The sequence below is a fragment of the Emys orbicularis genome, chromosome 20 (genome assembly GCF_028017835.1).
Source record: "Emys orbicularis isolate rEmyOrb1 chromosome 20, rEmyOrb1.hap1, whole genome shotgun sequence".
In the NCBI taxonomy this organism is placed as follows: Eukaryota; Metazoa; Chordata; order Testudines; family Emydidae; genus Emys; species Emys orbicularis.
In genome coordinates, this window is record NC_088702.1 from 183,955 (window position 1) to 211,844 (window position 27,890).

Genomic DNA, 27,890 nt, shown 5'->3' on the forward strand with positions numbered 1-27,890 from the left:
GACTGGCACCACTTCCCATTTATTGTTGGCGCAGTGTCATCACAGCTTCTCCTAGAGAAATCCTGACAGGGTCAGGTGCAGAAGCCCCACCCCAACCCTGTTCTTTCCCCCTCTATCCCTGCAGCCTCTCCTTGGCTGGTGCAGAGCTCTCCTCCTCACCCAGCTTTTCCAGTCTTTCCCTGGCAGGGCTGGGAAAGAGAGCCCAGCTCTTTCTGCCTAGCGAAGTAGCCAAGGGGGCATATGATAGAGCAGCAAGAAGGGCTGGTTATCTTATGATTAAAAGCCAGCAGTGGCTGCCAGCGAAGATGCCTTAGTATCAGAGATAAGCAGAGATCCGTTCCAGCTGCCAGGGGTTAGAGTTGCTGAGAAAAAGTAGTTCCTTTCTCCCTTCTTCTGTACTGGCTGAAACAAACAGAGAAAAGGAACCCTGTCAACACCACATTAGCAACAAGTTCTTCAGTTGTGTTAGGATTCCAGTGTACTGGCCCTGAAAGCTTTATTATAAATTCATAGATTCCAAGGCCAGAAGGGACCACTGTCATCATTGATGCCCTGTATAACACAGCCCCATCCAACTTCTCCATATGAATTCCTAGAGCATCTCTTTTTGAAAAACATCCAATCTTCATTTTTAAATGGTCAGTTATGGAGGCTCCACCCCAACCATCAGTACAGTGTTTCAAATTATCCTCACTATCCAATATTTGCTCCTCATATCTGGTTTGAATTTGCCTAGCTTCTACTTCTAGTCATTAGATCATGTTATACTTTTCTCTGCCAAGATTGAAGAGTCCATTATCAAATATTTGTAGATACACCTCTACCTCGATATAACGCTGTCCTCGGGAGCCAAAAAAATCTTACCACGTTATAGGTGAAACCGCGTTATATTGAACTTGCTTTGATCCACCGGAGTGCGCAGCCCCGCCCCCCCGAGCACTGCTTTACCATGTTATATCCGAATTTGTGTTATATCGGGTCATGTTATATCGAGGTAGCGGTGTACTTACAGACTAATCAAGTCACCCCTTAACCTTCTCTTTCATAATCTAAATAGACTGAGCACCTAGAGTCTATCATTATAAGTCACATTTTGTAATCTTTTAATTGTTCTCAAGGCCCTTCTCTGAATCCTCTCCAATTCATCAACGTCCTTCTTGAATTGTAGACAGCAGAACTGGACGCAATAGTCCAGCAGTGGTTGCACAAGTGCCAAATACAGAGGTAAAATAACATTGCTACTCCCACTTGAGAGCCCCCTCTTTATGCAATCAAGGATTGTACTGGCCCTGTTACCCACAGCATCACAATGTGAGCAAATGTTCAGTTGACTATCCACCACAACGCCCAAATCTTTTTCAGTCACTGCTTTCTAAGCTTGAGTCCTCCATCCTGAAAGTATAGCCTACATTCTTTGTTGCTAGATGCTTACATTTAGCCATATTCAAACACATAGTTGGTTTGCACCTAGATTACCAATTGATCTAGGTATGTCAGCGACCTGTTACAGACCCTTGCTGCCCCCATCACTCCCACTTAGTCCTAATAGTTAGCAATTGGCTTAAAACCTGAAGCAGGAGGTCTTATATCCCTTCCAAAATTTGGCAACATTAACTATAACAAGAATATCCAAAAGTTGTTATCACTGTTCAATCCCTCTTTGACTCTTGCTAATTCTTGAATTCCACAGCCAGTTCTGAATTTGTCACCCTTCACTTTTACTGAATAGCCCATGTTATGAAACAAGAACAGAAGCTCCCACTCTACCTTTCACTATGTTTTTTAAAACTACACCCTCTCTTATTTATCTCCTTTCTAAGCTAAGTGATCCCAATCTTTTAAATCTGCCTCATACAAGAGTTTTTCCAGGCCCCTGATAATTCATTATCCTTCTCTCAAAACCATCTAATTCTACAATATCCTTTTTGTGTTGGGATGATTAGTACTGCTCACAGTATTCCAGAAGAGACAAACCATTGACTTATAACATTATATTTTCTGTATTATTCTCCATCCTATTCCTTATGCATTGTAACAGTTTGCTTTTTTGAGCATAGCTGCAGTTAGCCAAGCTCTTCATTAACCACTCCACAATGGTGTCCAGGTCTTTTTTTGAGTTGATACTGTTAATTCAGAATGCTGAAGGTATCTGAGTAGTTCAACATTCTGCCTGCTGTAATTTATGTTCCTGTTTATTGGCTTCATTAGGGTTAGATTTCCAAGTTTTGAACCTTGTTGTAGCAGTGTTGGTCCCAGGATATTAGAGAGACAAGGTATGTGAGGGAAGGTGGTTCAATAAAAGATTTTACCTCACTCACTTTGTCTCTCTAAGTTTTCAACCTTGTCATTGAGCCACATTGGTTTATTTCAGGCCTTATATTGTTTTAAGTAGCATCCATGTCATATCTAAGGATTTCACTTTCTTTGCTTTTGACTTTAGGACCTTGTGTCTGGTTTCCTCATTTTAGTGCAGTCTCCCTTTTTAAAGTTTACTGTAGCTGTGTTACTTTGTTATCCTACATCCCCATAGGATGTTGAACCTAATTATGGTGTTATGGTCATTATTATTTAGTGGCTCAGCAACTGTCATTCTTAAACCCAAGCATTAAGTAGTAAGTTGAGAATAGCCTCTCCTCTTCTGTGGTCAAGAAATAGCTCTGCCAGGAAACACTTTAAATGATGAGAAATTCCTTCTCTAAACTTTGTGCTGTTATGCCATGTGGCAAGTGTATATGTGGGTAACTAATGTCCCCCAGTATCATCATCATCATCATATTAGATTTGCTGCCTCTGATCTCTCTCAGTATTATGCACTCAATATATTTTTCTAAATCTAGAGAGCTGTAGTATAGCACTACTAATGTATCTGTATTCTTACCTCAAAATATATCCACAAAGCCCTTCTGAAAGAATGTGGAACATACATATCAATGGCATCCTGATCAGCCTCAAATGCAAGATCACATCTACATGTAGATTTAACTATACACTTTGTATATGTGGTTTGATATAATTGCTTGAGAATGTTGAAATGTTTAAGCACTTTTCTAAAAAAGGAATGTAAATTGCAAGATACTGCAATGCTATTTTCTATTTAATTATAACCCATAAAAGATTACCTTCATTTCAGGATCTAAATATGACCTTTTAAAAAAAATCCATTGGGAAAAGAAGGTTTGAGTTTGATGAAATATGCATTTCTTTATGCTTGATGATAATGTGTAGGTTTATTATGAGGGCAATGTAAGATCTAGATTGTCCCTATTCCTTTAAATTCTTGGATTTTGTAAATACAATAGGTAGTTTTATTGTTAGCACTTAGCTTTAAAAACAACAAGTTTCTTGGTTTGGGTTAACAGCTGGAATAATGGTATGAAGGGCTCAGAGCTCATCTTTCTCTGTGGTGGAGATGGAAGTTGAAAGTACTGCAGTATATGCAGCTGTCTTCATTCCTTCACATGGGAGGGGGGCAGAACTCACCTCTCTCATGTTGAAGCCACTTGCGGTCAAGGTAATACTGATAACAGCTCTCAAACTCTCGCTGACTGTAGTTGGAAACCTGGATGGGAATGAAAGGGTCCAGTGTGTCGAAACCCTCCTGGAAGGGAAAAGTGAAACTGTGAGGCAGACAGAGGGAATGGTCTGAGCTGCGGAGAGATAAGGCACAGTCTAGCCATAAGCAAGCTCAAGTAGAACTACTTCAAAAAAGAATAGCTCTATGGTTCGTGTAACCCAGGAAGGCAACTAAAACGGAGAGAATAAGTGAACTCTGAAATACTCTGGTTATTTGTGCAGAAGCGGGCTAGTGAAAGAGCAAAAAGCTGAGAATGAGAAGTCAAAAAGCAGGAGCACTGGGGCAGACTGGGCTGGACAACCTGTTTCACCATGTTCAAAGGCAAGTTCCCCCCATCCCTTTCACACACAGGCCAAGCTGAAGAATGAGACTACGACAAAGTTAGATAAAGAGTGTAAGGAACAATTTGAAAGATATGGAGGTTGGTAGCCACATGGCAATAGGAAGACCAGGGCCGTCCTTACCCATACGCAAAGTACGCAGCTGCGTGGGGCACCAAACTTCCTGGTGCCCTGCGCAGCTGCGTGCTGCTCCAGCCCCTGTTCCACCTCTTCCCCAGGGCCCCCACCCCTGCTCCACCCCGCCCCACCCCAGCCCCACCCCCACTCCCCTGAGGACTCCAGAATTGGTTGGGCCTGCACTCACCCATAAGTAGAGCGACCCTGCCCCAGCCTGCTCCGCTCCCCTGGCTCCCAGCCGTGCTGCCAGCGATTGCTGGGGGGCGGTTCCCCCCTCCCCCCAAGCCTGGGAGCCAGGGGAGCAGAGCAGGCTGGGGCCGGGTCACTCCACTTCTTGCAGGAAGTGGCCATCCCCCCTCCCCCCGGGAGTCCTGGGGCTAGCCTCCCCTGCTCCCCCCGCCCACGGAGTCCTGGGCCCCCACACAGCGCCCCCACGGGGGGCTGCGTAGGGTATCAAAATAGCTAGGGATGGCCCTGAGGGAGACTGAGCCAAGCATAAGGGACAGCATTCAAGAATGACTGAACAGAGCAAGACTGATTCAGCCCATCATATCTACTGCGGAGGTAGGTCCCAAACCAGTATTATTATTTCCATTGCTTTACATGTACCAATGCAGAGGAAGCCAGAAGCCATAACTCACCTTTCCCAGCAACTCATGGGGCAAATAAGCAGAACGTGGTTTGAAGAGAGAGCCTGTCTGGCTAAGAGTGGTCACAATGGCACCTCCATTCTGAAACAAAGAGCTGGATTAGAAGGAGCCTTAGGTATAGGACATACACCTCACCTGTCTAGAATCATTAACTGTCTCCTGTGATATCATCCTGCATTTTCCTTCTGGATCCTGTAATTACCTTCAGTCCCATCTTCTCCTAGGCAGTGTGTGGAACAGAGCAGAAGTACTGGCTGTGAAGAGCACCCAACTACTCTAGTTCCAGCCGGATGCAGTGCAGAAAGTAAGTAAGGAAGCAGCACTGGTTCTTGGGCAGCTCTTCCCAGGGGACAGTGCTGAAGGGAATGGGACAGAAGCACTGATTACAGAGACTTCAGGATGGGAGTGAAGTAGCTATAGGATCTCCACACTACCTCTATTGGGAGAAGCTGGAACTGAAATAGCTTTTTCACTAGGTGGCACTGTACAGAATCTGAGAAGAGGCTATGATGGTTTCCCAGTCATTCCAGGCCTGGCCACTACAAGCAGAAATTCAGCACAAAATAAAAAGCTATCTGGAGGCGATAAAGCAGGGGTGGGCAAACTACGGCCCACAAGCTGTTTTAAGCCGGCCCGCAAGCTGCACCACACGGCTTGGCCCTGTTCTGGCCGGGGCGCTGGGTTGGGACTGCACCACACGGCTTGGCCCCACTCCGGCCGGGGCGCTGGGTTGGGGGCTGCACCACGCGGCTTAACCCCGCTCCGGCCGGGGCCACACCACGCGGCTCGGCCCTGCTCCAGCGCTCTTGCTGGGCCGCAGGGTCAGGGCCGCACCACGCGGCTCCCAGAAGCCGTGGCATGGCCCTGCTCTGGATCCTACGCACTCCAATGGGAGCTGCCGGCGTGGTGCCTGCAGATGGGGCAGCATGCAGAGCTGCCTGGCTGCGCCTCTGCGTAGGAGCCAGAGAAGGGACATGCCACTGCTTCTGGGAGCCACTTGAGGTAAGCGCCACTCTGAGCCTGCATCCCCCGAGCCACTCCCCACGCCCCAACCCCCTGCCCCAGCCCTGATCCCCCTCCCGCTTTCCAAACCCCCCAATCCCAGCCTGGAGCACCCTCCTGCACCCCAAACCTCTCATCCTCAGCCCACCCCAGAGCCCACCCCCCCAGACAGAACCTGCACCCATGCCCCAGCCCTGATCCCCCTCCCGCCCTCCAAACCCCTCAGTCCCAGCCCAGAGCACCCTCCTACACCCCAAACTCCTCATCCCCAGCCCCACCCCTTCCCCAACCCCTATTTTGTGAGCATTCATGGCCTGCCATACAATTTTTATTCCCCAACGTGGCCCTCGGGCCAAAAAGTTTGCCCACCCCTGCAATAAAGTGAGGCATCTGTTATGCAGTCAAGATTGTTTAAAAAGCTCTCAACTGAAACATCTCTCCACCACATTCTTTAAAAGCTTTTCCTGTAATACATCTGTCAATGAAAGGAAGAAATGGAATAAGTATAAAACTACTAAACAGAAGGAACTCCCCCAAGTCTCACAGCTCTGTAAATTCCCAATAGGAAGCCCCTCAGTAGGTCTCACAGCTCTGGATGTCAGCATTTAGCTCTGAACATTGTGCAATGACTTGCCAGCAAGCCCACACATGCACTCACCCAGTCATTCATCACCATCTTCCTCAGATTGTGGACTAGCGTCAGTTCCTCTGGAGATACCTAATGACGACAGAATGTCAGGTACAGCTGGCTGGAGAAATCACTGTCTCCCAGCTCCTCTACCACCCATGAGGTTCCTTTGGATGCTTAAACAAGTAAAAAACCCCAGAGCACAACAGTTTAACAGTGGCTGCAGTGCAAGAACTATTTGGAGCTTCCTTCAGAGATGCCATTGAGATTTTTAGGGGCTGTCCAAAACACAAGCATGCACAGGAAGAAGGCAGAAGCTTTTCCACAGGCAGCCATCTGCCATTAGATCAGTTTCTGGGAATGGGATCCTGGTAAGATGATCCATTCCATGCCATACAGGCACTACTAAATTTGAATTCATTAGCCACATGGCAAACATAACGTGAATTCATTTGATTAAGGCAATTATGTCACCCTTCTATGGGAAAAGCTACAACTGAGCAAAATATTCCACCTATCAAGAACCTCAAAGAGCAGCTCTGGCGTCTCAACAGACTAACACTGTTATTTACTCGTAACCCTTCTCAACTCAGGACTTCCACTTGCTTTCCCTCTCTGTAGGCCAGGCATCATCCTTGATATCAGTCTCTTCTTCCACATCTCTGCAGATCTAGTCATGTACTAGACCTCCTCCAGGCCCTAATCCCCTCTCACCTGGACTATTAAAATGCTTAACGTAAGAACAGCCATACCAAAGGTTCACCTAGCCCAGTATCCTGTCTTCTGACAGTGACCAATGCCAGATGCTTCAGAGGGAATGAACAGGGCAATTATCAAGTTATCCATCTCTGGTTGTCCAGTCCCAGCTTCATGCCAGTCACAGGTTTAGGGATATCTGGAGCCAGGGCCGGCTTTAGCAAGAGCGGGGCCCGACCCAGGAATCGAGCCGCGCTCCGGCCGGGGTTGCCGGACTTGGGTCCGACCCGGAGCCGCGCCGCGGGAGCCGGGCCGGGCCGCGGGAGCCGCGCCGGGCCGCGGGAGCCGCGCCGGAGCCGCCCCGACCCGCGCCGACCGGGCCAGACCCGACCCGAGCCGCGCCACGGGGGCCGGGTCGGGGCCGGGCCGGAGCCGACCCGAGCCGACCGGGCCAGACCCGACCCGGGCCGCGCTGCGGGGGCCGGGCCGGACCCGAGCCGGGCCTGCGTGCTTGGCGGAAACGGGCGGCGCCTCCCCGGAGCCCTTCTCGCGCCCCCACCACCCCAGCTTACCATGTGCTGCTGCCGGCCCGCCCCTGCTCCTTTTCAGACTTCCCGCGAATCTCTGATTCGCGGGAAGCAGGGGAGGGTGCAGAGCGTTCAGGGGAGGGGAGGAGGGGGAAGTGAGCTGGGGGCGGGGTGGAGAGCTGCAGCGCGGGGCCCTCTTGGCGCGGGGCCCAATTCGGCCGAATCGGCCTAAAGCCGGCCCTGTCTGGAGCATGGGGTTGCATTCCTGACCATCTTGGCTAATAGCCATTGATGGACTTATCCTCCACAAACTTTTCTAATTCTTTTTTGAACCCAGTTATACTTTTGGCCTTCACAACATTCCCTGGCAATGAGTTCCATACGTTGACTGGGCATTATGTGAAGAAGTTTGTTTTAAATTTGCTGCCTATTAATTTCATTGGGTGACCCCCTGATTCTTGTGCTAAGTGAAGAGGTAAACACCACGTCCCTATTAACTTTCTTCACACCATTCATGATTTTATAGACCTCTATCAGATCGCCACCCACCTTACACATTTCTTTTCTAAGATGAACAGTCACAGTATTTTTAATCTCTCCTCATACCGAAGCTGATCCATATTCCTAATCACTTTTGTTGTCCTCCTTTGTACCTTTTCCAATTCTAATATATCTTTTTTGAGATAGGGCGACCAGAACTGCATGCAGTATTCAAGATGTGTGCATACCATAGATTTATATAGTGGCATTAGGATATTTTCTGTCTTATTATCTATCCTTTTCCTAATGGTTCCTAACATTTTGTTAGTTTTGTTTTTGTTTTTTTAACTGCCACTGCACACAGAACAGATGTTTTCAGAGAGTGATCCACGACAACTCCAAGATCTCTTTCTTGAGTGGGAGCAGCTAATTTAGACCCATCATTTTGTATTTATAGTTGGGATTATTTTTTCCAGTGTGCATTATTTTGCATTTATCAATTTTGATAAGGCCTCTCCAAATCAATGAGGCTACCCCCATCCCAGCTTCTTCCTCATACTGACCTGGATTCCTTTGCATTTCAGGATCCAATTCAAAATTGCCCTCCCTGTTTTTGAACCCTTATACAATGTTACTCTCCTCACATCTCACCTAGCATTGGCCCCCCCTCCTGCCTTCACACTCTCAGCAGCGTAGGTGTGAGAACTTTTTCCTCTGCAGCACCTTCCACCTGAACCATGCTCCTTGCATATTTCTGCCTCAGTGACTCTCCAATTCCTTCAAAATCCAGCTTGGAAGCCTCTTGTTTGCTTATATCATGTAACTGCCTTCTTCCTTTGCTATTATTTAACACTGTCATTGTATTTAACCTCAAGAATTTTGGAGAAGCAGATTGTATGAAATTAACGATACAAAATAAAGCTGTATATTGGCAAGGGTGTTGAGCAAAATAAATGCCCTCCTGTTCTTTGTTGTGTGAAGTCATTCACTTTCATATTCTGCATTGCAGAATCCTCATTGGAGAGCTACAGTTTGCAGAATCCTCTGAGTTAGAGAAGCTGGTATATTGTTTATTACTGCTAGAATTTAACAGCCCTGGAAACAATCATCATCCAAAGGTGGAACCAAAACCTCCCCCTTAGGTTTCTCCATTTGTGTTAGCCACAAGAAAGGAAGGTAATTTCCTACAGCACTTTTGTCTTTCTTCCTCAGCGCTGTCCGTCCCCAGAGAGCATTGATTCCATCCACCGCCACCAGAAGTCTAAATGAACCAAGAGGACACTGCTTCTTTAACTCTTTCAGCACAACCCCCACAGCATCACTGGCATTCTTCACTCGAGTTAAACCCTACAAATGGATGGGTACACAACATTAGCAAAGGGAGAGAATGCAGGCCATGTGCAATCAGGAAGCCTTGTCACCAACTTCTCTATGAGGAGCAAAAAGACCTAAGACTCTGTCCTCCCCTCCCAAAGGGGCAGCATGGTCTAATAAATAGATTGAGCATAGGGATAGGTGTCAGCAACTCCTGAGTTCTAATCCCAGCTCTGACACAGACTGTGTGTCTCCCCTCCTTGAGGGGTCTAGTTCCATGCTTTGGTCTTCCCATCTACAAGGTGAAGATAACAACCCTTCCAACTTCCCAGGACTAATATTTGCACAATGCTTTAGAAGCACTAAATATAGTTCTTCTTCCCATTCCCTTCACTGGGCTTCATGTCTCATTTTCATATTATTGACAGTTTCCAGCAATACCATAGGCAGTTGTCATTCCCTCACCTGTTCCACCACTTCACCCAGTGGTCTGCCCTTCTCAGTGCTTTCACGTTTGCTCCACATGTATGTCTGTTGTGTTTTTATCTGTAATAAAAGGAGAATTGGGGCAGGGGGTAGGGTAATTGAACGTAGATGGAGAGTGTGAACTGCCAAGCTCCCACTTCAGGGGCAACTCAACAAACCTGGGCAGTAGGAGCCCCCACTCTGCTCCAGAGGTGGTGGGAAAGACAGCTGCAGAATGGTATTTTGTGGTGCAGCATCCCTCAGTGATATAATGACCAAAAGCTCAGATTTCCCCCAGTGGTGGGACCCCTTTGCAAACACAGGGATCTTTAATGCATTTCCAACCCCACTGAAACCTACATCCAAATAAGTTACATGATTAATGGTAAGTTATCCAATGTGAATGCACATTGGATAACTTCACTATCAACACAGGAAATGCTTCTCAAAAAAACAAACAGAACTGTGGACCCCATTCCACTGGAGAGACGTTCCAAGTGAGGGAGCACATCCCCATGAAATTTCCAGAAGAAGCTGTTCCTGTAGGTTTTCCCTGGTTCCTAATCCAGTGGGCTCGATAGAATCTACTGACCTCTTTTAAGAAGTGGTCATTTGAAGTTTTGAAATTCTTAAGCCAGGTAGATGCTTCCAGAGGCTGGTCAAACCGCTCTTTGTTATAGGAGGACTGCATAAGCTCCCTGCAGTTCTTCACCCAGAGGTGAGCTGTGAAGCAGAAACAAAACAAGACAAACAATTGTCCTGTTTAGCTAAGAGTAACTGCATGCTTTCTTTCTGGTCCTTTTTCCTCATTCTTCTGTATTCACCACAGAAAACCACTATGCCATATAATGAGCATACCCCACCCTTGGGGAAATAGCCACACAGCAAACATTCACCAGGATTTAGCCACAACCTCCAAATGTAGCAGGATCCATAACTCAGGGCACCCATACCAGATTGACTAGTTTGTACTGACAGAGCATGAGGCTGTGTGTGCGCGCACAGGGGAAACAACACTATTCAACGCCTCTGTTTTCTTCTTTATGTTTTGCTCTTAATTTAATAACTTTTTATATCCCAATCATGGGAAAACCATGATGAATAAAATTTCCCACTCTATAATGTCTTCAGCTGCTTTGCCTTCCCTATAGGTTAGTTACAGCGCACAGAACATTATGCATTCAGAGGTATCACCAGGGTACTTACCATCTGGAATGTGCAGCACCAGCCAGTCCTGTTTTGCACAGTAATGAACAGCATGGCACAGCGTCATTGTTTTCCCCGTTCCCTTTTCCCCATCTCCAGCATAAACTGTCAAGGAAAACCTCAGATAGAGAGTCTCCAGGCTATGGATTTATTTTTGGGGTGGGCGGTGGGGGGGGGGGGTGCAGAAAAGCCTCTTCTTCCCATCTAACTATGTGAGGAAAGGGCATTGGTGGGGAAGGTGGGAGGCTGACCCATGCCACCCAACATGAAGTCAGAATCCCATCTCCCTCTCAGTGTGCAGGAAGCTCAGCTGCCCTTATTTAACTCACATTCTAGAGCAGGGCAAATGAAGAAAGGATACAGATAACATATCGGATAGCCGGGTGGGCAAAGTTGGTGCTTTTCAGATAACCAAGGAGTTCTAGAGCTGGTTTCCGCACCATCAGGCAGCTTTCATTGAACGTCTTCATCTGACAGGAGACAGAATAGGAACAAGGAGCCATGTATTAAGCACACATCAGCAGCTCCTACCCTGATTATGTCTGAGTTATACAATAGTCTTTCGGGGCTGCAGTAACACCAGCCCTGACAGAAGTGTACTGTACTTTGTGTCACAATCCTTCCAGCTTGTATCATGACCTTCCTTCACTTTTTCTGCTCTCTCTTATTCAGAAGCACTTTCCTGATAAGTACCCTAAAAACTAGATGATCACAAAGGTTCCTTCTGGCCTTGAAATCTATTAATTGCTTCCACATTAACATGTTACAGAGATTAGTTTAAAATTCAAATTTACTATTAATGCTATAATAGAACTAACCAGCTTGAAAATCCCAATCTCATAGGACCTGCCAAGATTGGAACAGACCAATTTATTTTGATTTACAATATATTCAAAAGAGCACCTATCAAGGGCTATAGGCATCTTTGCCAAAAATTAAATAATTTACTCCCTGTCTGAAGTCAGAAAATTACCAGCTACACTAAACAATACCTCTGCCTGCCTGCCTCCCCAATGCCTGAGTAACCAGCTAGAACTTGCAACATGCCCTCAAAGTCCAGTAGCCAGTGGCCAATACCCAAAGCTTCAAAGGAAGAAGATAACAACCCCAGTCCTCAAGTCTTCCCGCCTTAATGCTCCTAAACCAGTCATACAATGCTGCACATGGTAGGAAACATTTCCTTACAACTCTTAAAGGGATCAGAGGATGTCTTGAGGCCCAAGATAGTCATACTCCCTAGCCATGGCCCTGTGTAGCTCACAACTTAAATTCAGCAGCACTCTGCTATGGCAGACTGGAAATTCTGCAATAGCTGCATTTAAAATTTAAAACTAACATTTTAAAAGAATTAAATATGAAATATGTGCCAAGACAGAAGCCCATTTATTTTCATACTATGGGTGAATTAAATTCAATGGCAAAACTTCCATTGACTTCACTGGGGCCAGGATTTTACCCCCAGTTCAATTTTACACAGAGGTGTAGTTTGTTTTGATGTGTCAGATTTTTTTTCTTGACAGTGCATAAATGCATATCAGAAGGTTGGGGAACAGAGAAGGGAAGCTTGAGATTTTGGCCACTTGACAGTGCCATTTGCATCTTTTGGCAGCAGAGAAGGCATGAGAAGCACTTTGGAATTTTGGGCTATACTAGTTACAGTGGATGTTTGTGTTGTCATCTTTAGGTTTCACAGTCAGCAACTCATTAAGCTGTACAGGACAGTTTGCACCTTTCCAAGGTATTGTTTCAGGCAGTTAGCACACTCAGGAAGACAACATTGCTTTGGTTACATTTGGTTCCCATTTCTAAAGTTTTCTTCATAACCACGAGTACTGGAAATTTTTATTTTAAATGAACGCTTAGATTCTGGAGCACAATTCTGCAGTAAAGGACGACTTGACAGCGAATTCTGCAATCCTGGAATATATGGGACCCTGTTGCAATCTTAATGTTATACCAGTAGCTGAAAGGGAAATGATCAGTGAACACAAAGTTTTCCCACTTCAGACTACTGTTGTCTCTACTTTCTATTTTCCTTATTTTTCCTTGTACCATATCATCACTAACAACAAGAAACCAAAGCCAGGAAATCGATATTGACGTATTAATTACAGCACAGCCTGAAGAGAAAAGCCATGACAGTGTTAAGGGGAGGAGCCTCGCTGTGCTCAGGCATAGGATGTTTCACTGAATTTCTTGGACTATTTTAAACAGGTGGTGTTAGGTGCCTTGCTTCCTTGTCATTGGTTCATTTACATTAACGATTCACAGATCATTTCTGAGTCCAGAAATGCATTTTAAACAGCATGCTATAGCTGCAGAGTAAACCCCACCACAATGAGATCTGTGTCACAGATGGAAAGAAAGAGCAAGATATTTTTTGCTGATCGAAAGCCATTTTATGAGCAAGTCTATTTTACACAGAAATGACACCATCCAAGTCCCCAAGAGGGGTTGTGCTCAGACAGTCTGGACCCATAGCACATTATAGACTCAGAAGTTAGAGACTGAGGAAACTTAAATCACATCCCACTAATCTCCACTCCCCAGCCCCCTTCCACTATGCAAAGCAAGATCAATCTTCTCTCAACCCAGCCCCCTCCCACGGAAGGATCACTCATGCCTGTATGCCATCACTGCCAAAGAAAATCCAGCTTTCTATGGACCCAAAACAACTGTATTCTTCTCAGTGAAGGTGCCTCAGGAATGTGGCTGCCTACTGTCCCTCGCATCACAGTCCTATTACACATCCAGTGCTCCCCACATCTCCCCAACCAGCGCTGAAACAGAGTACCTGCATTTGGAAGCGGTAGGGCAGTCCATGTGGAAACACCACCTTCACCTCCTGGAGGGGGATGCTGTAGTGCTGACCCTCATGTTGCTCTGCATGGTTGGCCTGTGAAGTTAAAATACAAATTGTAACAACCATGGGAGGCTGAACTCTAGATGAGCCATCACATCTGTCTGTGTACAGAGGTTCCCTTAAGAGTGGGGCAGTAACATACAACCCAGGCAGAATAATTATCATATTGCTCAGAGTCAGAATACACTTGATTCTAGGTTTTATTTATTTAGCAGTGGTGGTGGTCCACAAAATGGTTTCTTTTACAGTGGTGAAGTATATGCAAGTCTGGAAGCAGCAGTGCTTCCTACTAGCTGTAGCACAGTCCAGGGCGTCTCCTGGATTTGCAAATTATTATTTTTTAAAATCAGTTTTGATCTAGACAAGTCAATCATACCTCCACCCTATCAAGATATTATTTGGGGATACACACAGGGACCAGGGCTGTTAAGTAAGAAGGTGCCATTTCTACATTCTCTCTTGAGAGTTTAGCTTTCATGTTGTCGCCTCAGTGCTGTTTAGTGAAACTTCCCTGTAACCAAGCATTTTAACTTCTAGAGGAAAGTTGTGGAATGAGGTGGGAAGATGAACCACAGGAGAATCTGTAGCATAAGAAGGGATCCACAATATGGACAAGCTTGAGGAACATGGATTTGATTCATTAAGAAGCATTGGCTGCTGTTGCCAAACATATATCAGACATGTGCAACCGGAATGCTGAAGCCAGTTGCTTGGCAACATAAATCCTAGACCTAGGACAGTGGAGACAATTCTTGCCATCTGGGCTCCTCTGTGCAGTCTATAGAGATGCTCTGATCACATGACTGGATCATCTGCATGCTGCTGTTTCCATAGAGACCTCAAAGGAATCAGCAGTGCAAGAGACTCCAATTACAGAGGCAGTGGAAAAGCTCCTCAAAGGCTTATTTCATTCATTTATTTCACTTCATTTTGTGCTTGAGAGAGGGTGAGACTACAGCTGGAATTATAAAGCCTGTAGGGTGTGCTGGGTTATTTTTTCCCTTAATAGCCAATCTGGGGAGGTTAGTCAGAAAAGAATGACCCTGAAGTTGAAATTAAAGGTGTCTGATGCCAAGTTCACCCACATCTGAGCTGCTACAATACATGACCCATTTCATTTGTACAGCTGCAGAGAAAGAATCAATACATGTTCCAAAGGGATTTCAGAAAGGGTCTCGGCCCTGTTTTGAAGGCTTGTTATTCACACCCTAAAGGAGCAGGGCATGGCTATTATGAAGAACCACCTACTCCCTTCATTCCCACTCATAAGTAGCATATGATCTCAGTCAGTGAGCACCACTGGGTCCAGGGTGCCTAAGAACAGACACTGATGCACTTAGGGAACTGGCTAGTTGACATAATAGTAAATATGGCAGTAACTCACCGGGTTGCTCTCACTGGTGCGGAATACTGTTCTGGGTTTCTCTGCTGGGATTTGGACATCCTGATTAACCGCAGCACTTAACCAAGCCCTGGCACTGGCACGGAGAAAATATCCAGAATCCAACTACAGAGGAAAAACATTTCTCAGAAATTGAAAGATCATAATTACATGCAAAAATCCAGTTAACTGTTGAAGCTTTACACACTTACTATACACATCAGGGAAGAGTCAATGTAACATGTACTACTCTGGAAGTAGGGGTCACAGCAATTAGAACATATAGGAAATTCATTGTGTAAAGCTCAATGTTATGTATAACCCTACTGCAAGTTCAATTGCATCGTTCTAAACCCCTTCAATTCACTTAAGTCCATCTGCCACCCTTACAGAGCTGAGCTCTCTACCTAAATGAGTTATCCCATTAAGTATCAGAGGAGTAGCCGTGTTAGTCTGTATCCACAAAAACAACGAGGAGTCCGGTGGCACCTTAAAGACTAAACAGATTTATTTTGGCATAAACTTTCGTGGGTAAAAAACCCACTTCTTCAGCTGCATGGAGTAAAAATTACAGATACATGCATAAATATATATTGGCACATGAAGAGAAGGGAGTTACCTTACAAGTGGAGAACCAATGTTGAAGGCCAATTCAGTCAGGGTGGATGTGGTCCACTCCCAATAATTGATGAGGAGATGTCAATACCAAGAGAGGGAAAATTGCTTTTGTAGTGAGCCAGCCACTCCCAGTCCCTATGCAAGCCCAAATTGATGGTGTTAAGTTTGCAAATGAATTGTAGTTCTGTAGTTTCTCTTTGAAGTCTGTTTTTGAAGTTTTTTTGTTGAAGAATGGCTACTTTTAAATCTGTTATTGAATGTCCAGGGAGATTGAAGTGTTTTGCTACTGGCTTTTGTATGTTACCATTCCTGATGTCTGATTTGTGTCCATTTATCCTTTTACATAGAGACTGTCCTCTTTGGCCAATGTACATGGCAGAGGGGCATTGCTGGCACATGATGGCATATATCACATTAGTGATGTGCAGGTGAATGAGCCCCTGATGGCGAGGCTGGGTCATATGATGGTGTCGCTAGAGTAGATATGGGGACAGAGAAGGCAACGGGGTTTGTTACAGGGATTGGTTCCTGGGTTAGTTTTTCTTGTGGTGTGGTGTGTAGTTGCTGGTGAATATATGCTTCAGGTTGGGGGGTTGTCTGTAAGCGAGGATTGGCCTGCCTTCCAAGGCCTGAGAGAGTGGGGGATCGTTTTCCAGGATAGGTTGTAGATCGCTGTTGATGTGCTGGAGAGGTTTTAGCTGGGGGCTGTATGTGATGGCCAGTGGTGTTCTGTTATTTTCCTTGTTGGGCATGTCCTGTAGTAGGTGACTTCTGGGTACCCGTCTCACTCTGTCAATCTGTTTCCTCACTTCCCCAGGTGGGTATTGTAGTTTTAAGAATGCTTGATAGAGATCTTGTAGGTGTTTGTCTCTGTCTGAGGGATTAGAGCAAATACGGTTGTATTTTAGGGCCTGGCTGTAGACAATGGATCGTGTGATGTGTCCTGGATGAAAGCTGGAAGCACGTAGGTAAGTATAGCGGTCAGTAGGTTTCCGGTATAGGGTGGTGTTTATGTGACCACCACTTATTTGCACTGTAGTGTCCAGGAAGTGGATCTCTTGTGTGGACTGGTCCAGGCTGAAGTTGATGGTGGGGTGGAAATTGTTCAAATCCAGGTGGAATTCTTCAGGGGCCTCCTTCTGGTGGGTCCATATGATGATGATGATGTCATCAATGTAGTGTAAGTAGAGGAGGGGTGCTAGGGGACGAGAGCTGAGGAAGCGTTGTTCTAAGTCAGCCATAAAAATGTTGGCATACTGTGGGGCCATGCGGGTACCCATAGCAGTGCCACTGACTTGAAGGTATAAGTTGTCCCCAAATCTGAAGTGGTTGTGGGTGAGGACAAAGTCACAAAGCTCAGCCACCAGGTATGCCATGGCTTCATCAGGGATACTGTTCCTGACAGCTTGTAGTCCATCCTCGTGTGGAATATTGGTGTAAAGAGCTTCTATATCCATGGTGGCCAGGATGGTGTTTTCAGGAAGATCACCAATGTATTGTAAAAAGATCAGGAGTACTTGTGGCACCTTAGAGACTAACAAATTTATTTGAGCATAAGCTTTTGTGGACTACAGCCCACTTCATCGGATGCATGTAGTGGAAAATACAGTAGGAAGATATATATATATATATATATATATATATATATATATATATATATATATATATATATATATATATATATATATATATATATATACATATACATATACATATACATATACATATATATACACACACACACACCCAACATGAAACAATGGGTGTTACCATACACAATATAAGGAGAGTGATCAGTTAAGGTGAGCTTTTATCAGCAGGATAGAAAAAGAACTGTTTGTAGTGGTTCTTTTTCTTTCCTGCTGATAAAAGCTCACCTTAACTGATCACTCTTGTGTGTGTGTGTGTGTGTGTGTCTCTCTCTCTCTGTGGTCCTGCTGTATTTTCCACTACATGCATCCGATGAAGTGGGCTGTAGTCCATGAAAGCTTATGCTCAAATACATTTGTTAGTCTCTAAGGTGCCCCAAGTACTCCTGTTCTTTTTGCGGATACAGACTAACACGGCTGCTACTCCGAAACCAATGTATTGTAGTTTCCTCAGGAAGTCGGTGATGTCTCAAAGATGGCTAGGAGTGCTGGTAGCGTAGGGTCTGAGGAGAGAGTCCAAATAGCCAGATATAGATAATAGCTGTCCTTAATGGGAGTGGACCACATCCACCCTGACTGAACTGGCCTTCAACACTGGTTCTCCTCTTGTAAGGTAACTCCCTTCTCTTCATGTGCCAATATATATTTATGCCTGTATCTGTAATTTTCACTCCATGCACCTGAAGAAGTGGGTTTTTTATCCACAAAAGCTTATGCCCAAATAAATCTATTAGTCTTTAAGGTGCCACCGGACTCCTCGTTTTTATCTCATTAAGGACAGATCAAGAGCACAGTGCAGCCATTAAAGTCTTATAGCTGAGAAGTTCCTGTAAAGTTTCTGCCTACAGTGATGAATGGAAGCTAGTACCTTGCAAATTCAAGCTGCCTAGTAATCCACAATCGCTTCAATTACTGCGGGATTAATGCAGCACTGCCCACTATTTGGTATTTATAATTAAACTCCTTGCATTGATTTCCTGGCTAACTGTGTCCCAGCATACAGAATTTTTCATTAAAACAGAACTATGAAGGAGAAACTGAAACAGCCAGCTAAGCGAATACAAGCTACTCTATAGGAAACTCATGAAGCGTGCCTGTAAGTCCCAACCAGAAAGGGCAGAGGATTAAGGGTAGCAAGGAATAAAAAGAAGAGATTTTAGTAGGCCAAGGTGAAAGAAAATGTTAAAGGTGAATGTAGAAGCTGAGCTCAGAGATAACACAGGGAATTAACTGTCCCACACACTCAGGGCAGAGAGGCTGAGGAGAGGCCAAAACAAACAGAAATGAAAACCTGCTTAAGCATTACAGACAGCAACAGTTGCTGTCTCCAACTCAAGATACAAAGAAAGCAGTTTCCTGCTCTGCCTCCCTGTACAGTCCATTTGTTCCCCAGCACAGATGAGAGCAGCACTGTGTAAAGCCAAAACACCAAGATTTAGACACAGAACAGCTGCTTAAATTCCACATTGTGTCATGCAGCTTTTCTGCCATCAGCATTTGAGGGTCTTACTTGGGGTCACCTGAAAGGCATCACAGGGCTTTGAAGAAAGCAGAACGCTCAGATTAACCCACATCCACATTAAATATGACGGTGCTCCTGATTCAGCATTTCAGCTCTCTCTACTTAGGGAAGGAACAAAACCAGTTTGTATTCTCCACTCTACATACCTATTTAACTAACCTTAGTGATAGAGGGCATTATGCAGGTAAACACCCTCCATGTTTATACCACCAATCTTCAGGTTTATCATCATATGGCTAGGTGGTCTCTATTTGCCCCAAGGGTGCCCTTTTCTCCTTAGCACCACACAATTTGGAGAGATGTCTCATTTGGCCTTTTTTTTTTTTTTTAGATTTTATTTTCACCTAGAGATGTATGACTTATTTTGGTGCTTGTGAGAGCAAGGAACTAAGAGCACTGACTTAAGTCAAGCAGTGTCAACAACTGGGGCTGTGAAAGTACCTTCGCCTGCTCTGCTAGTACACCTCAATCATGACCTGGTACAACTCCTGCAGTTCTAGTCCTTCCCATCCCCACAACCTCCCAGTCTCTGCCAATGGTACCTCAGTTTCAACCATCTACCACCCATGCTATTTTGGTCCTGACTCCCTCCCTCACAGCCTTGCCAATGCAGCTCAAGTCTGCCCTGCAACATCCCCTGCTACTCCAAATATGCATCTCTCCTGCTTGAGACTTCAAAGTGCTTCACACTGGGTGGCTGATCAGTGATGTAGACAAGTCAGGACTTTAGTGAACTCGGTTCAAATCTTGGCCTGGGTCATAGAAATGAAAAGTTATTGCACTAGTCCGCTATTGGCCCCCTCCCCGACATCCACCATGGCTTGAATGAAAGCCAGGTTCTAAGCTCTATATAGACAAGTCAGGATAACCAAGAGCTTCTGCCAGACTTCCTGCTCCCCATCCCACTCCTCCCAATGCCTGCCCACATAAGTCTTCCAGTAAACAGGATAAGATTTTGGTTCCATTTTTACACAGCTTTGAGACCAGCACTGCCAATTCCACTTTTCCCAAAGCAAAATCCCACGGCCTCAGTAAAGTTTGGATTCTACATGAAGTGAAGATCATTCTCTTTGTCCCAAAGACAGATGATCCAAAAGGCAGGAGATAGCATGATGTATTTCTTAGGATCACCTGCACAACATTCCTCATTTGTCACACTGCTTTGGCAGTTTCCATCTGGGGACTCCTTTCTGCACCATCCCATAGATGCAGCTTTTAATATATCTGGACACAAAGTCCATCTAAATGTGCTAGAATGGATAGAGAACCAAATCACAAGCCTCTTGAGTGATGGGCACCAATCTACCCCAAAACACAACGCAACAGCTCTAACAACTGTCCTAGAGCTTTAAGGATGCACATCTGCATTTTCTGAGTTCACTGCGGTTTATTGGTCAATTTGGTTTTGCAAGCCACTTAAGTGGTTAAACTAAAACATTCCCAATACTCTACAATAATTCAACATCAACAAAATCAAGTCTTCGAACTGTCACCTTGCTGCACCTGAATAGAAACGTTTTCAGTCTCATGTTCAGAAGGAGTTACCATTGGCAAATAGAGAAAATCATCAGTAACTCACTAGTAGGGTGACCAGACAGCAAGTGTGAAAAATCGGGACAGGGAGTGGGGGGGTAATAGGAGGCTATATAAGAAAAAGACCCAAAAATCGGGACTGTCCCTATAAAATCGGGACATCTGGTCACCCTACTCACTAGGCATTGTACTACCAAGGGTTCCTTTTCCCCCCTCTACATGTAATGATGCTCCTGTATGGGAGCAACAAATGTCACTCAGTCCTTGGAACTGACAGATTCTCATGTCACGGAGAGCAAATGAGCCAGGAAGAGGTATTGATAAAGATTGCCGGTTATTGTTTGGGGAATTTTAAAGTTTTATTTTTATTTTGTACCCCAAAAGGTTTACACCTAGACCACCACTAATTTACATACTACATGTCCTGACTTTTTAAAATTACAACTTCACCCTCAAGGCTATAAAGCTATTCACATGGAATACTTGTATATGTCTCTCCTCAGTTCATCATAGGATTCCATTTATTTAATTTTGAAAAACAGGTATGTAAACTGAACACGCTGTTCAAATGCGATCTGAACACAATTCATCTCAGTCCTAGCAAGTGGCGTTTATATTAAATTGCTGTCGGCCAGAAGACAGTAATCTAACTCAAACCTCTTAAATGGCAAGCCACCTATCACACCTTAAACCAGGGATTCATCAAGAAACCAAATGCCATAAGGTGGAGCTGTTTCTACATGAATCCCTGCACCTCACCGGCCATGCACTTATTCAATAAATCACCATAAAAGCGATTCCCTACATTCTATGCAGGTCTCAGTGATAAATATGGCACTGCACAATAGGAATCTTTTCTCTGGAAACAAACAGTTTGTATATTCTCCCTCTGCAGCACAGGAATGATACAGTCCTTGACAAAAGGGCATTTAGAAGTCATCTCAAAAGAGGTCACCCTGATTTAAATAGAACAAACAACTAGAAGATCCTCTTCACTATTAATGATTCTCCCCAGATGGGCAAAGCTAATGCATTAGCATTGTGTTCACAAAGCTGTAGATTTTACATTCTGAGGTAGTGCACTAGGTCTTTAAATCCTGCTCATTGTTTGTATCTTGAGACTATGTACTGATGCACATGCCGAGTGTGCAAGTTTAATCTTTGAGCTAGTGATGCAATGGAGTATTCTTAGTGCAAAACAGACTGAGACTCTGGACTCTATCCATAAATAGGCAGGGCTGTGGCACTAAGCCCCCTCCTCACTTCCCACAAAGGCAGAGAGAGATAGCAGTAAGGAGGACCCCTTGCAACTTGGATGTATCTGCTTGGGTAGGGTTGCTGGGCCCACTGCACTCTTCACCTCCTGCTACACAGTCCTCTTCTGGGGTGGCACTGGCATTTTCTTAACCATCCAGCACTCGGTCTTGGAGTTAGCATCTAATTGAGATGCACAGGGCAATTCATACCTCATTTTTTCATGCGGTCTGTATTCTGGAAGATATTGCTGTCTTGGTTTTATTTGGTTCACATATTCAAGCTTTTCTTTGCCATCACAAGGGCTAGAAACTCAGGCCCGGTATTTTTTCATGTAGTTGTATACAGTTTGGGTAGTACCAAACTTCCCCTTTTTGGCTGGGGACACTACTTTTTACCAAAAGAGTTAAAGCAACATAACTGCCTAATATGGATGAGTTCTATTGGTATGAAGGTACCTTTATACGAGTATAACTGCATCCACACAAGGGGGGTATTGGTTGCTTTAACTATGCTGGTTTCAAGCAGTTCAATTGGTACAAAAACTGCATGTCGACAAGCCCTTATTTTTTTTCAAAAAATAGTTTAGAGTCTGATGTAACATGGCTCCAAAAGATGGGGACCTTGACATGGGCTAAAGTATCTATGCTTCAATCCAGCCTTGGCTTTTAAATTCCTAGTTTACACACAAGCGGGTAAAAATCCTACAATTAAAACCATAAATGCACAAACAACTTTACAGCTTGAAAATAGGCAAGATGAGCTGCTGTTATAATCCATTTGCTTTCAGAAGCTGGGAGCCTGCTTCCTGGCCACTTGGAACAATTTAGGGTTGCAGGTTTGCTGACAGATGAAGTTACATACCTCAGTCACTGGACATTTGAGATTTAAAAGGCCATAAGAGCTGCAGGAAGGTAGTCACATGACTAGACTGACATGCAAAAGGCTGTTACTCTGAGGGTTAAATCTTTTTGAAGAGAAAGGTCCTCACAACTGTGCTGCTATTTGCCATAAAGGGGCCACAGAGCCAATTTAATTGGCCCCCAGGGACAAAGCCCAGCGCAGAAAGAGCTTCCCTAGCAAGCATAAGGTCATTAAGATAACCCCATGATTCTACTTCCAACACAGTCCCCAGGATAGGGGCATGCCAGGCCAGAGCAGGACCACATTACTCTGCACTTCAGCTACTTTGGGCTAGAGGATGACCCATAAGTGGCCCCTACAGTTGTTCTAACTCACACTGGGGGCAGATAGGCCTGCAGCCAAGCCCAGAGGTGTAAAGAACATATAAAAGCCATCTTTGCCCCATCTTTACCCCCCCTTCTTGGGCCATACCCCCTCAGGAGGCACAGTAAAGAATCAAGGCCATCATCAGTAGTGGATCTTCTTATCAATAGTGCTGTTCAATGTTCTTGAGAAAGGATGCCTTTAGTGCAAATCCAGCAGATTTTCTGTTTTCAAAATGACTTATATTATGAAATACAATGTGAAAAATAGCATTCTGGACCCTTTATAGTGATAATCATTCCAGATCCCAAGACAGAGATCCAGCAAAGGGGATACTTCACAGATCCAGTGCAGGACTCACCTTGGGCCCCTGGCAGATCACTCCTTTCACGCTTCTCAGCATTATCCCTGCAAAGACAAGAGTGGAGTTTACTCTCAGCAATTCACAATATCTGATCTCTCCTATCAAGTTGTCAAATGCGTGTCTTAGGAACTGTAATCAGCCATGGTGTATACAGTGTTCTTGTAGCCCTGCTGGTCCCAGGATATTAGAGAGAGAAGGTGGGGGAGGTAATAGCTTTAATTGAACCAACTTCTGCCTGTGAGAGAGACAAGCTTTCGAGTTTACACAGAGCTCTTCTTCCATCTTCTCCCTCATCAGTCATGCTGTGAGCCTGTTCCATGAAGAGAGAATCCTAGTGAGCTCCCAAAAGAATAAATGAAGTCAGGTTAACCATGTATCCAGATGGGCATAAAGTATTTCTTATGTCAATGAGAGTGAAGACAAACTTTGCACGGTCTCCTTCTGGCTTTAGAACTACTTGCAAGCAATTGGTTTTCCTTTACTCAGAATCCTATGTCCACGCTCTTCCAAAAGTTAGCTAAAAATATGTCAAATATCATACAAAAACTTTATATGTAAACATCTCCCAAATCCCAAGGTGAAGGACTTTGGGAAATATATGATTTTTGTTTAGTGCCAACTATACCCAACATAGAGGACAAACTGTTCCTGCCCAACGAGCTTACCGTCTAAATAGACCAATAGTATTCCGACAAAGCATTAGGTGGTGTGTATGTGCTTCACAGCAGTAAAGCAGGTTATTAAAACAGCAGCACTGCCTTGGGGGACAGCATAGCAGTTGCATCTAATGGAGAAGGGTATTTTCCAGAGATATTTGCAATAAGCACCATACTTGATAAGTAGCTTTAAAGACTGAAAGCCTTGGTCTTGTGCTCAGCTATCTTGAGGGATGGATATTCCCCTTTCCTTGTGATTTTAACAGGCAGAATCAAAAGATGATTCCCCTTCTGAATAAGAGAAGTCAGTTTAATATTACTAGATATTATGAAGCAGGAATCATGCAAGACAACACTAAGAGACATAGAAAGCTTCTCAATTCGCTCCTGCTCCTACATCTGTCAGAGTCCGCTGCTCAACAGCCAGCTTTGGTTACCATGACAGAAGGAAAAGCAGCAAAATGCACAATAGACAGATTGAGGCAAGAACAGAGGGTCCCAAAAATCAATTCAATCAGGGTATTTGTGCCCAAGGCTTTCTTCATAGCACTATCCTAAAGAGCATGTGAGAACACAACATAAAATGTAACAGATTTTAAAAAAACTCTTCACTTGTGAGAAGTTATTATAGAATACATTCAAAGCAAGCTACTAACCTCTCAGGAGTGGATGACTTTCAGGAACCAATAGGTTCTGATCTTCCTGTAGTTAACAGCTTCTGCACAGAGGAAACACAAAAGCTAATTTATGAAGGAAGACAAAGGTTACTAACTGGGTGGAATCGTATCTGGAATTCTCATTATGCTGAGGAGGAAGGAAAATAACTGAACACTTAAGGAAGGATGACATTAGCCTTGTAAAGAGGTCCTCTGATCTCACACTGAGCAATCAGTAAGAAACAAATTTAAAAGAGCAAGTTTTAGTTTTGCCACATAAAAAACTTGCCAAAATTCTTAGTTCATTCTACTCTCCAGTGCCAGCACATAGAAGGATAAGACGACATTGGTGAGGAACAGAAAGGAGTAATTCAACTTTTCACAAGAGTTTAACCCCTTTGTCTAGGAGTCATGAACTTCTCTACTATAACAGCTATTTCACTGACTTGTGCCTGGTCTTATTAAAATAAGGACTAAGTTCAAAAACAATCCAGGATGCCACTCACATTCTGCCACTAAGGAAATCTGAATTCAGTCTTTTGAGCATACTTTCAGAGCAGCAGCATCAACTGTGCTACTTGGAAGCCTCCTCTAGACATGGAGAATCCATCTCAAACCAGGCATAGCTTTGAACCAACATATATGTGAGTGTGGGAGAGGGGTGTCACTGAAGATCATTACAAGGCCCTACACCAACACCAACTACTGTTGGTTCTGGAGAGCAAGAGGCAGCTCATTGAGTCATAGAATTCAAGGCCAGAAGGGACCATTCTGACTATCTATTCTGACCTCCTGTATGAGAAAAACCAAAGAACCTCACCAATAATTTCTGCATCAAACCATAACTTCCATTTGAGCTATTACATATATTTTAGAACGATATCTAATCTTGATTTAAAGACTTCAGGTGATGGAGAATCCACCATGTTAGTAGATAAATTGTTCCTATGGTTAGTTACCCTCACTGTTAAAGTGTGCACCTTATTTTGAAATTGCTTGTGAATAGTAATTTTAAAAAGTAAACAGCAAGCAATTTTGGAGGCATCTCAGCCACACAATTAATTTACCAGTGAAAACTCTATGAAGTAGCCTGAAGGTTACACATACAAGCATCTCCACCTCAGAGAAACCCTAATCTGGTGTCCCTCTCCCTACATTAATCTGAAAATCAAGTTTCTTTATAAGTATTAAAAAGTGGATGTTTAGTACCAGTGTATTTACCACTGGATTCAAGAACCCCAAAATGAAATGATATGGCAGGAGAAGCCACACACCCTCCATGGCAGATTCACATACTGAATCTCCTCTCTCCCTACAGTGTGTTTTCTACCCCACTCACATATGCTCTCCCTCTGCTCCTCCCCAAATATCTCTTTACCATACTCTTCTAATGTGTCTCATCAATCTCTCCCTCTCACGCTACCCCACATGCACTTACAAAGGTTTCAGATATCTAATAGGCAAAGAATTAAAAATAGTCTCAGACTGCTGTGAAAAATGGTGACCCCAATCTACCCAGAAGGCAAGGAAAGTGAAAATGCTGACAGTTCTGCCAAACTGCTATTCCCATCTTTCCCCGATGACTAGCTCCAGTGTTTAGTCTATTCAGAGCTTTTGCAGGTTGCAGCACAGCGTGATCAGACTATCAACGTCACTGCTGCCCACAGAGGTCCCAAAAGCAGCAGCAAAAACTGAAGATACTGGTTAGTTTTCGCTCAATGGCCGCTTCGGAATCATTGAGCATAATCACTGCCATGTCTGTTATGAATAGCATCACTGAGTCAGCCACGTTGCAAAGGTTCTTCACAACACTAAAATCTGAGGCTTTCAAATCTGGGGGTGAAGGCCTTTCAGAAGAGTGGCAAAGGGATACTGGGACCCAAAGGTTTCATGGCATTTGGAGGGAAAAGGTGGAAATTACTGAGAGGGCAACAAGGAAGACACATTAGGAGCCAAATATAACAGACAAGTGGCAGCTGTGCCAAACAGAGTTCAGCACTGTGAGGCAAAGCAATAGCTGGATGGACCAAGCTAGGATCCAGTGAGACTCCAAAGGGCCACACTATTGGGTGCGGGAGATAGAGAAGAGGTCATAGCAAAGGGAAGATCCTGTAGGGAGGGAACAAATATAAATGAGGGCAAAAGCAGAAGACACCATGAGTGAGGGCCAGGGGTAGAGGGCGTTAAACTTGGGGCCCTGCCCCCCAAGCCACTCGCCCGCAGGGTGCCTTGGGGTCACAGCTCCATTGTCCCGATGGTGTTTTTGGCTCGCTCTCCCCGGAACTTTCGAGGGCACGCAGCTGTGGCCTCTGAAAACTCAGAGACCCAGCACCCCCCCGCCACGCCGGAGCGGTGCTGCGAGCTAGGCGGCTGCCTCCCTGGGCCCATGACAACCGAGCCCTGTTAGGACCCCATTCGCGTCGCCACAGGTTCTGCAGGGGCGTGTACACGCTTCATCACCATCCCGCGAGCGTCCCCAGCCCCTCCCTAAACGCGGGTAATGGCGGGATACAGCTGCCCGCGTGCCGGAGGGCCTGTCTCGCTCGCCCAAGCACGGGACCTCGCGAGGGCTCACCGGCAGATAAGAACCCCGCACAAGCCACTAGACTGCTCCCACCGCGCCCCTGGGCGCCGCCATCTTACAGGAGAAGAAAAGGAAGTCATGAAGACATCTGCTTACTACGGATGCTCTGAGAGGACAAACCAGCAAGGCGAACAAAAACGCGCGGAGACGGGGACTAGAGTTCTCTGAGCCCCACCCCCAGCAGATTAAACCCGCCCTCAGCCTCCCCCAGCCCTGGAAGGGAATGGGATCTGCAGAGGAGGCGGGGCCGAGCAAAGCAGGAGGTGTGTCTGCTGGGGGTGTGGACAGACGCGAGGAGGGCGGGGCACGAGGCGCTCGCTCGCGCTGAGGCAGGAGCTGCCGCTGCCGCCGCCATTTTGGTTTCGCTGCTTCGGCTCTCTGAGAAGGGGCTGAAGCGGCGGCGGGCTGGTCCGGGTCCCGCCCTGGCCCCGTCCCTGAGGGCGGCCGGGAGGATGCGGCGCGGAGGAACCCGGCCCCGGCCTTGGCCGTATTGTCGCTGACACGGTGAGGAGGGGGTCGTGTCGGGCTGGGCTGGGCCGGGCGGGGACTGGAGCCTCCACAGGCCCGGAGACCGGGGGGAGGG

At 45.3% G+C, this 27,890-nt stretch overlaps 1 protein-coding gene across 2 annotated transcripts; it reads right to left on the reverse strand.

Annotated features, from left to right (window-relative positions):
- DAP3 (death associated protein 3) lies at positions 1-27,425 on the reverse strand. 2 transcript variants are annotated; one of them, XM_065420031.1, is made up of 14 exons: positions 27,299-27,425; positions 24,724-24,785; positions 23,409-23,455; positions 15,248-15,370; positions 13,795-13,896; positions 11,362-11,470; positions 11,001-11,093; positions 10,387-10,517; positions 9,795-9,875; positions 9,204-9,362; positions 6,343-6,402; positions 4,674-4,763; positions 3,481-3,598; positions 1-402 (listed from the first exon to the last, which is right to left on the reverse strand). In XM_065420031.1, the coding sequence occupies exons 3-14, from the start codon at positions 23,448-23,450 to the stop codon at positions 317-319; spliced, it is 1,194 nt and encodes a 397-aa protein (XP_065276103.1). In that variant the 5' UTR covers positions 23,451-23,455; positions 24,724-24,785; positions 27,299-27,425; the 3' UTR covers positions 1-316. The 2 variants fall into 2 exon arrangements, with proteins under 2 accessions (XP_065276103.1, XP_065276104.1); XM_065420032.1 differs by lacking the exon at positions 6,343-6,402.
- Between the last annotated feature and the right edge of the window lie 465 nt (positions 27,426-27,890).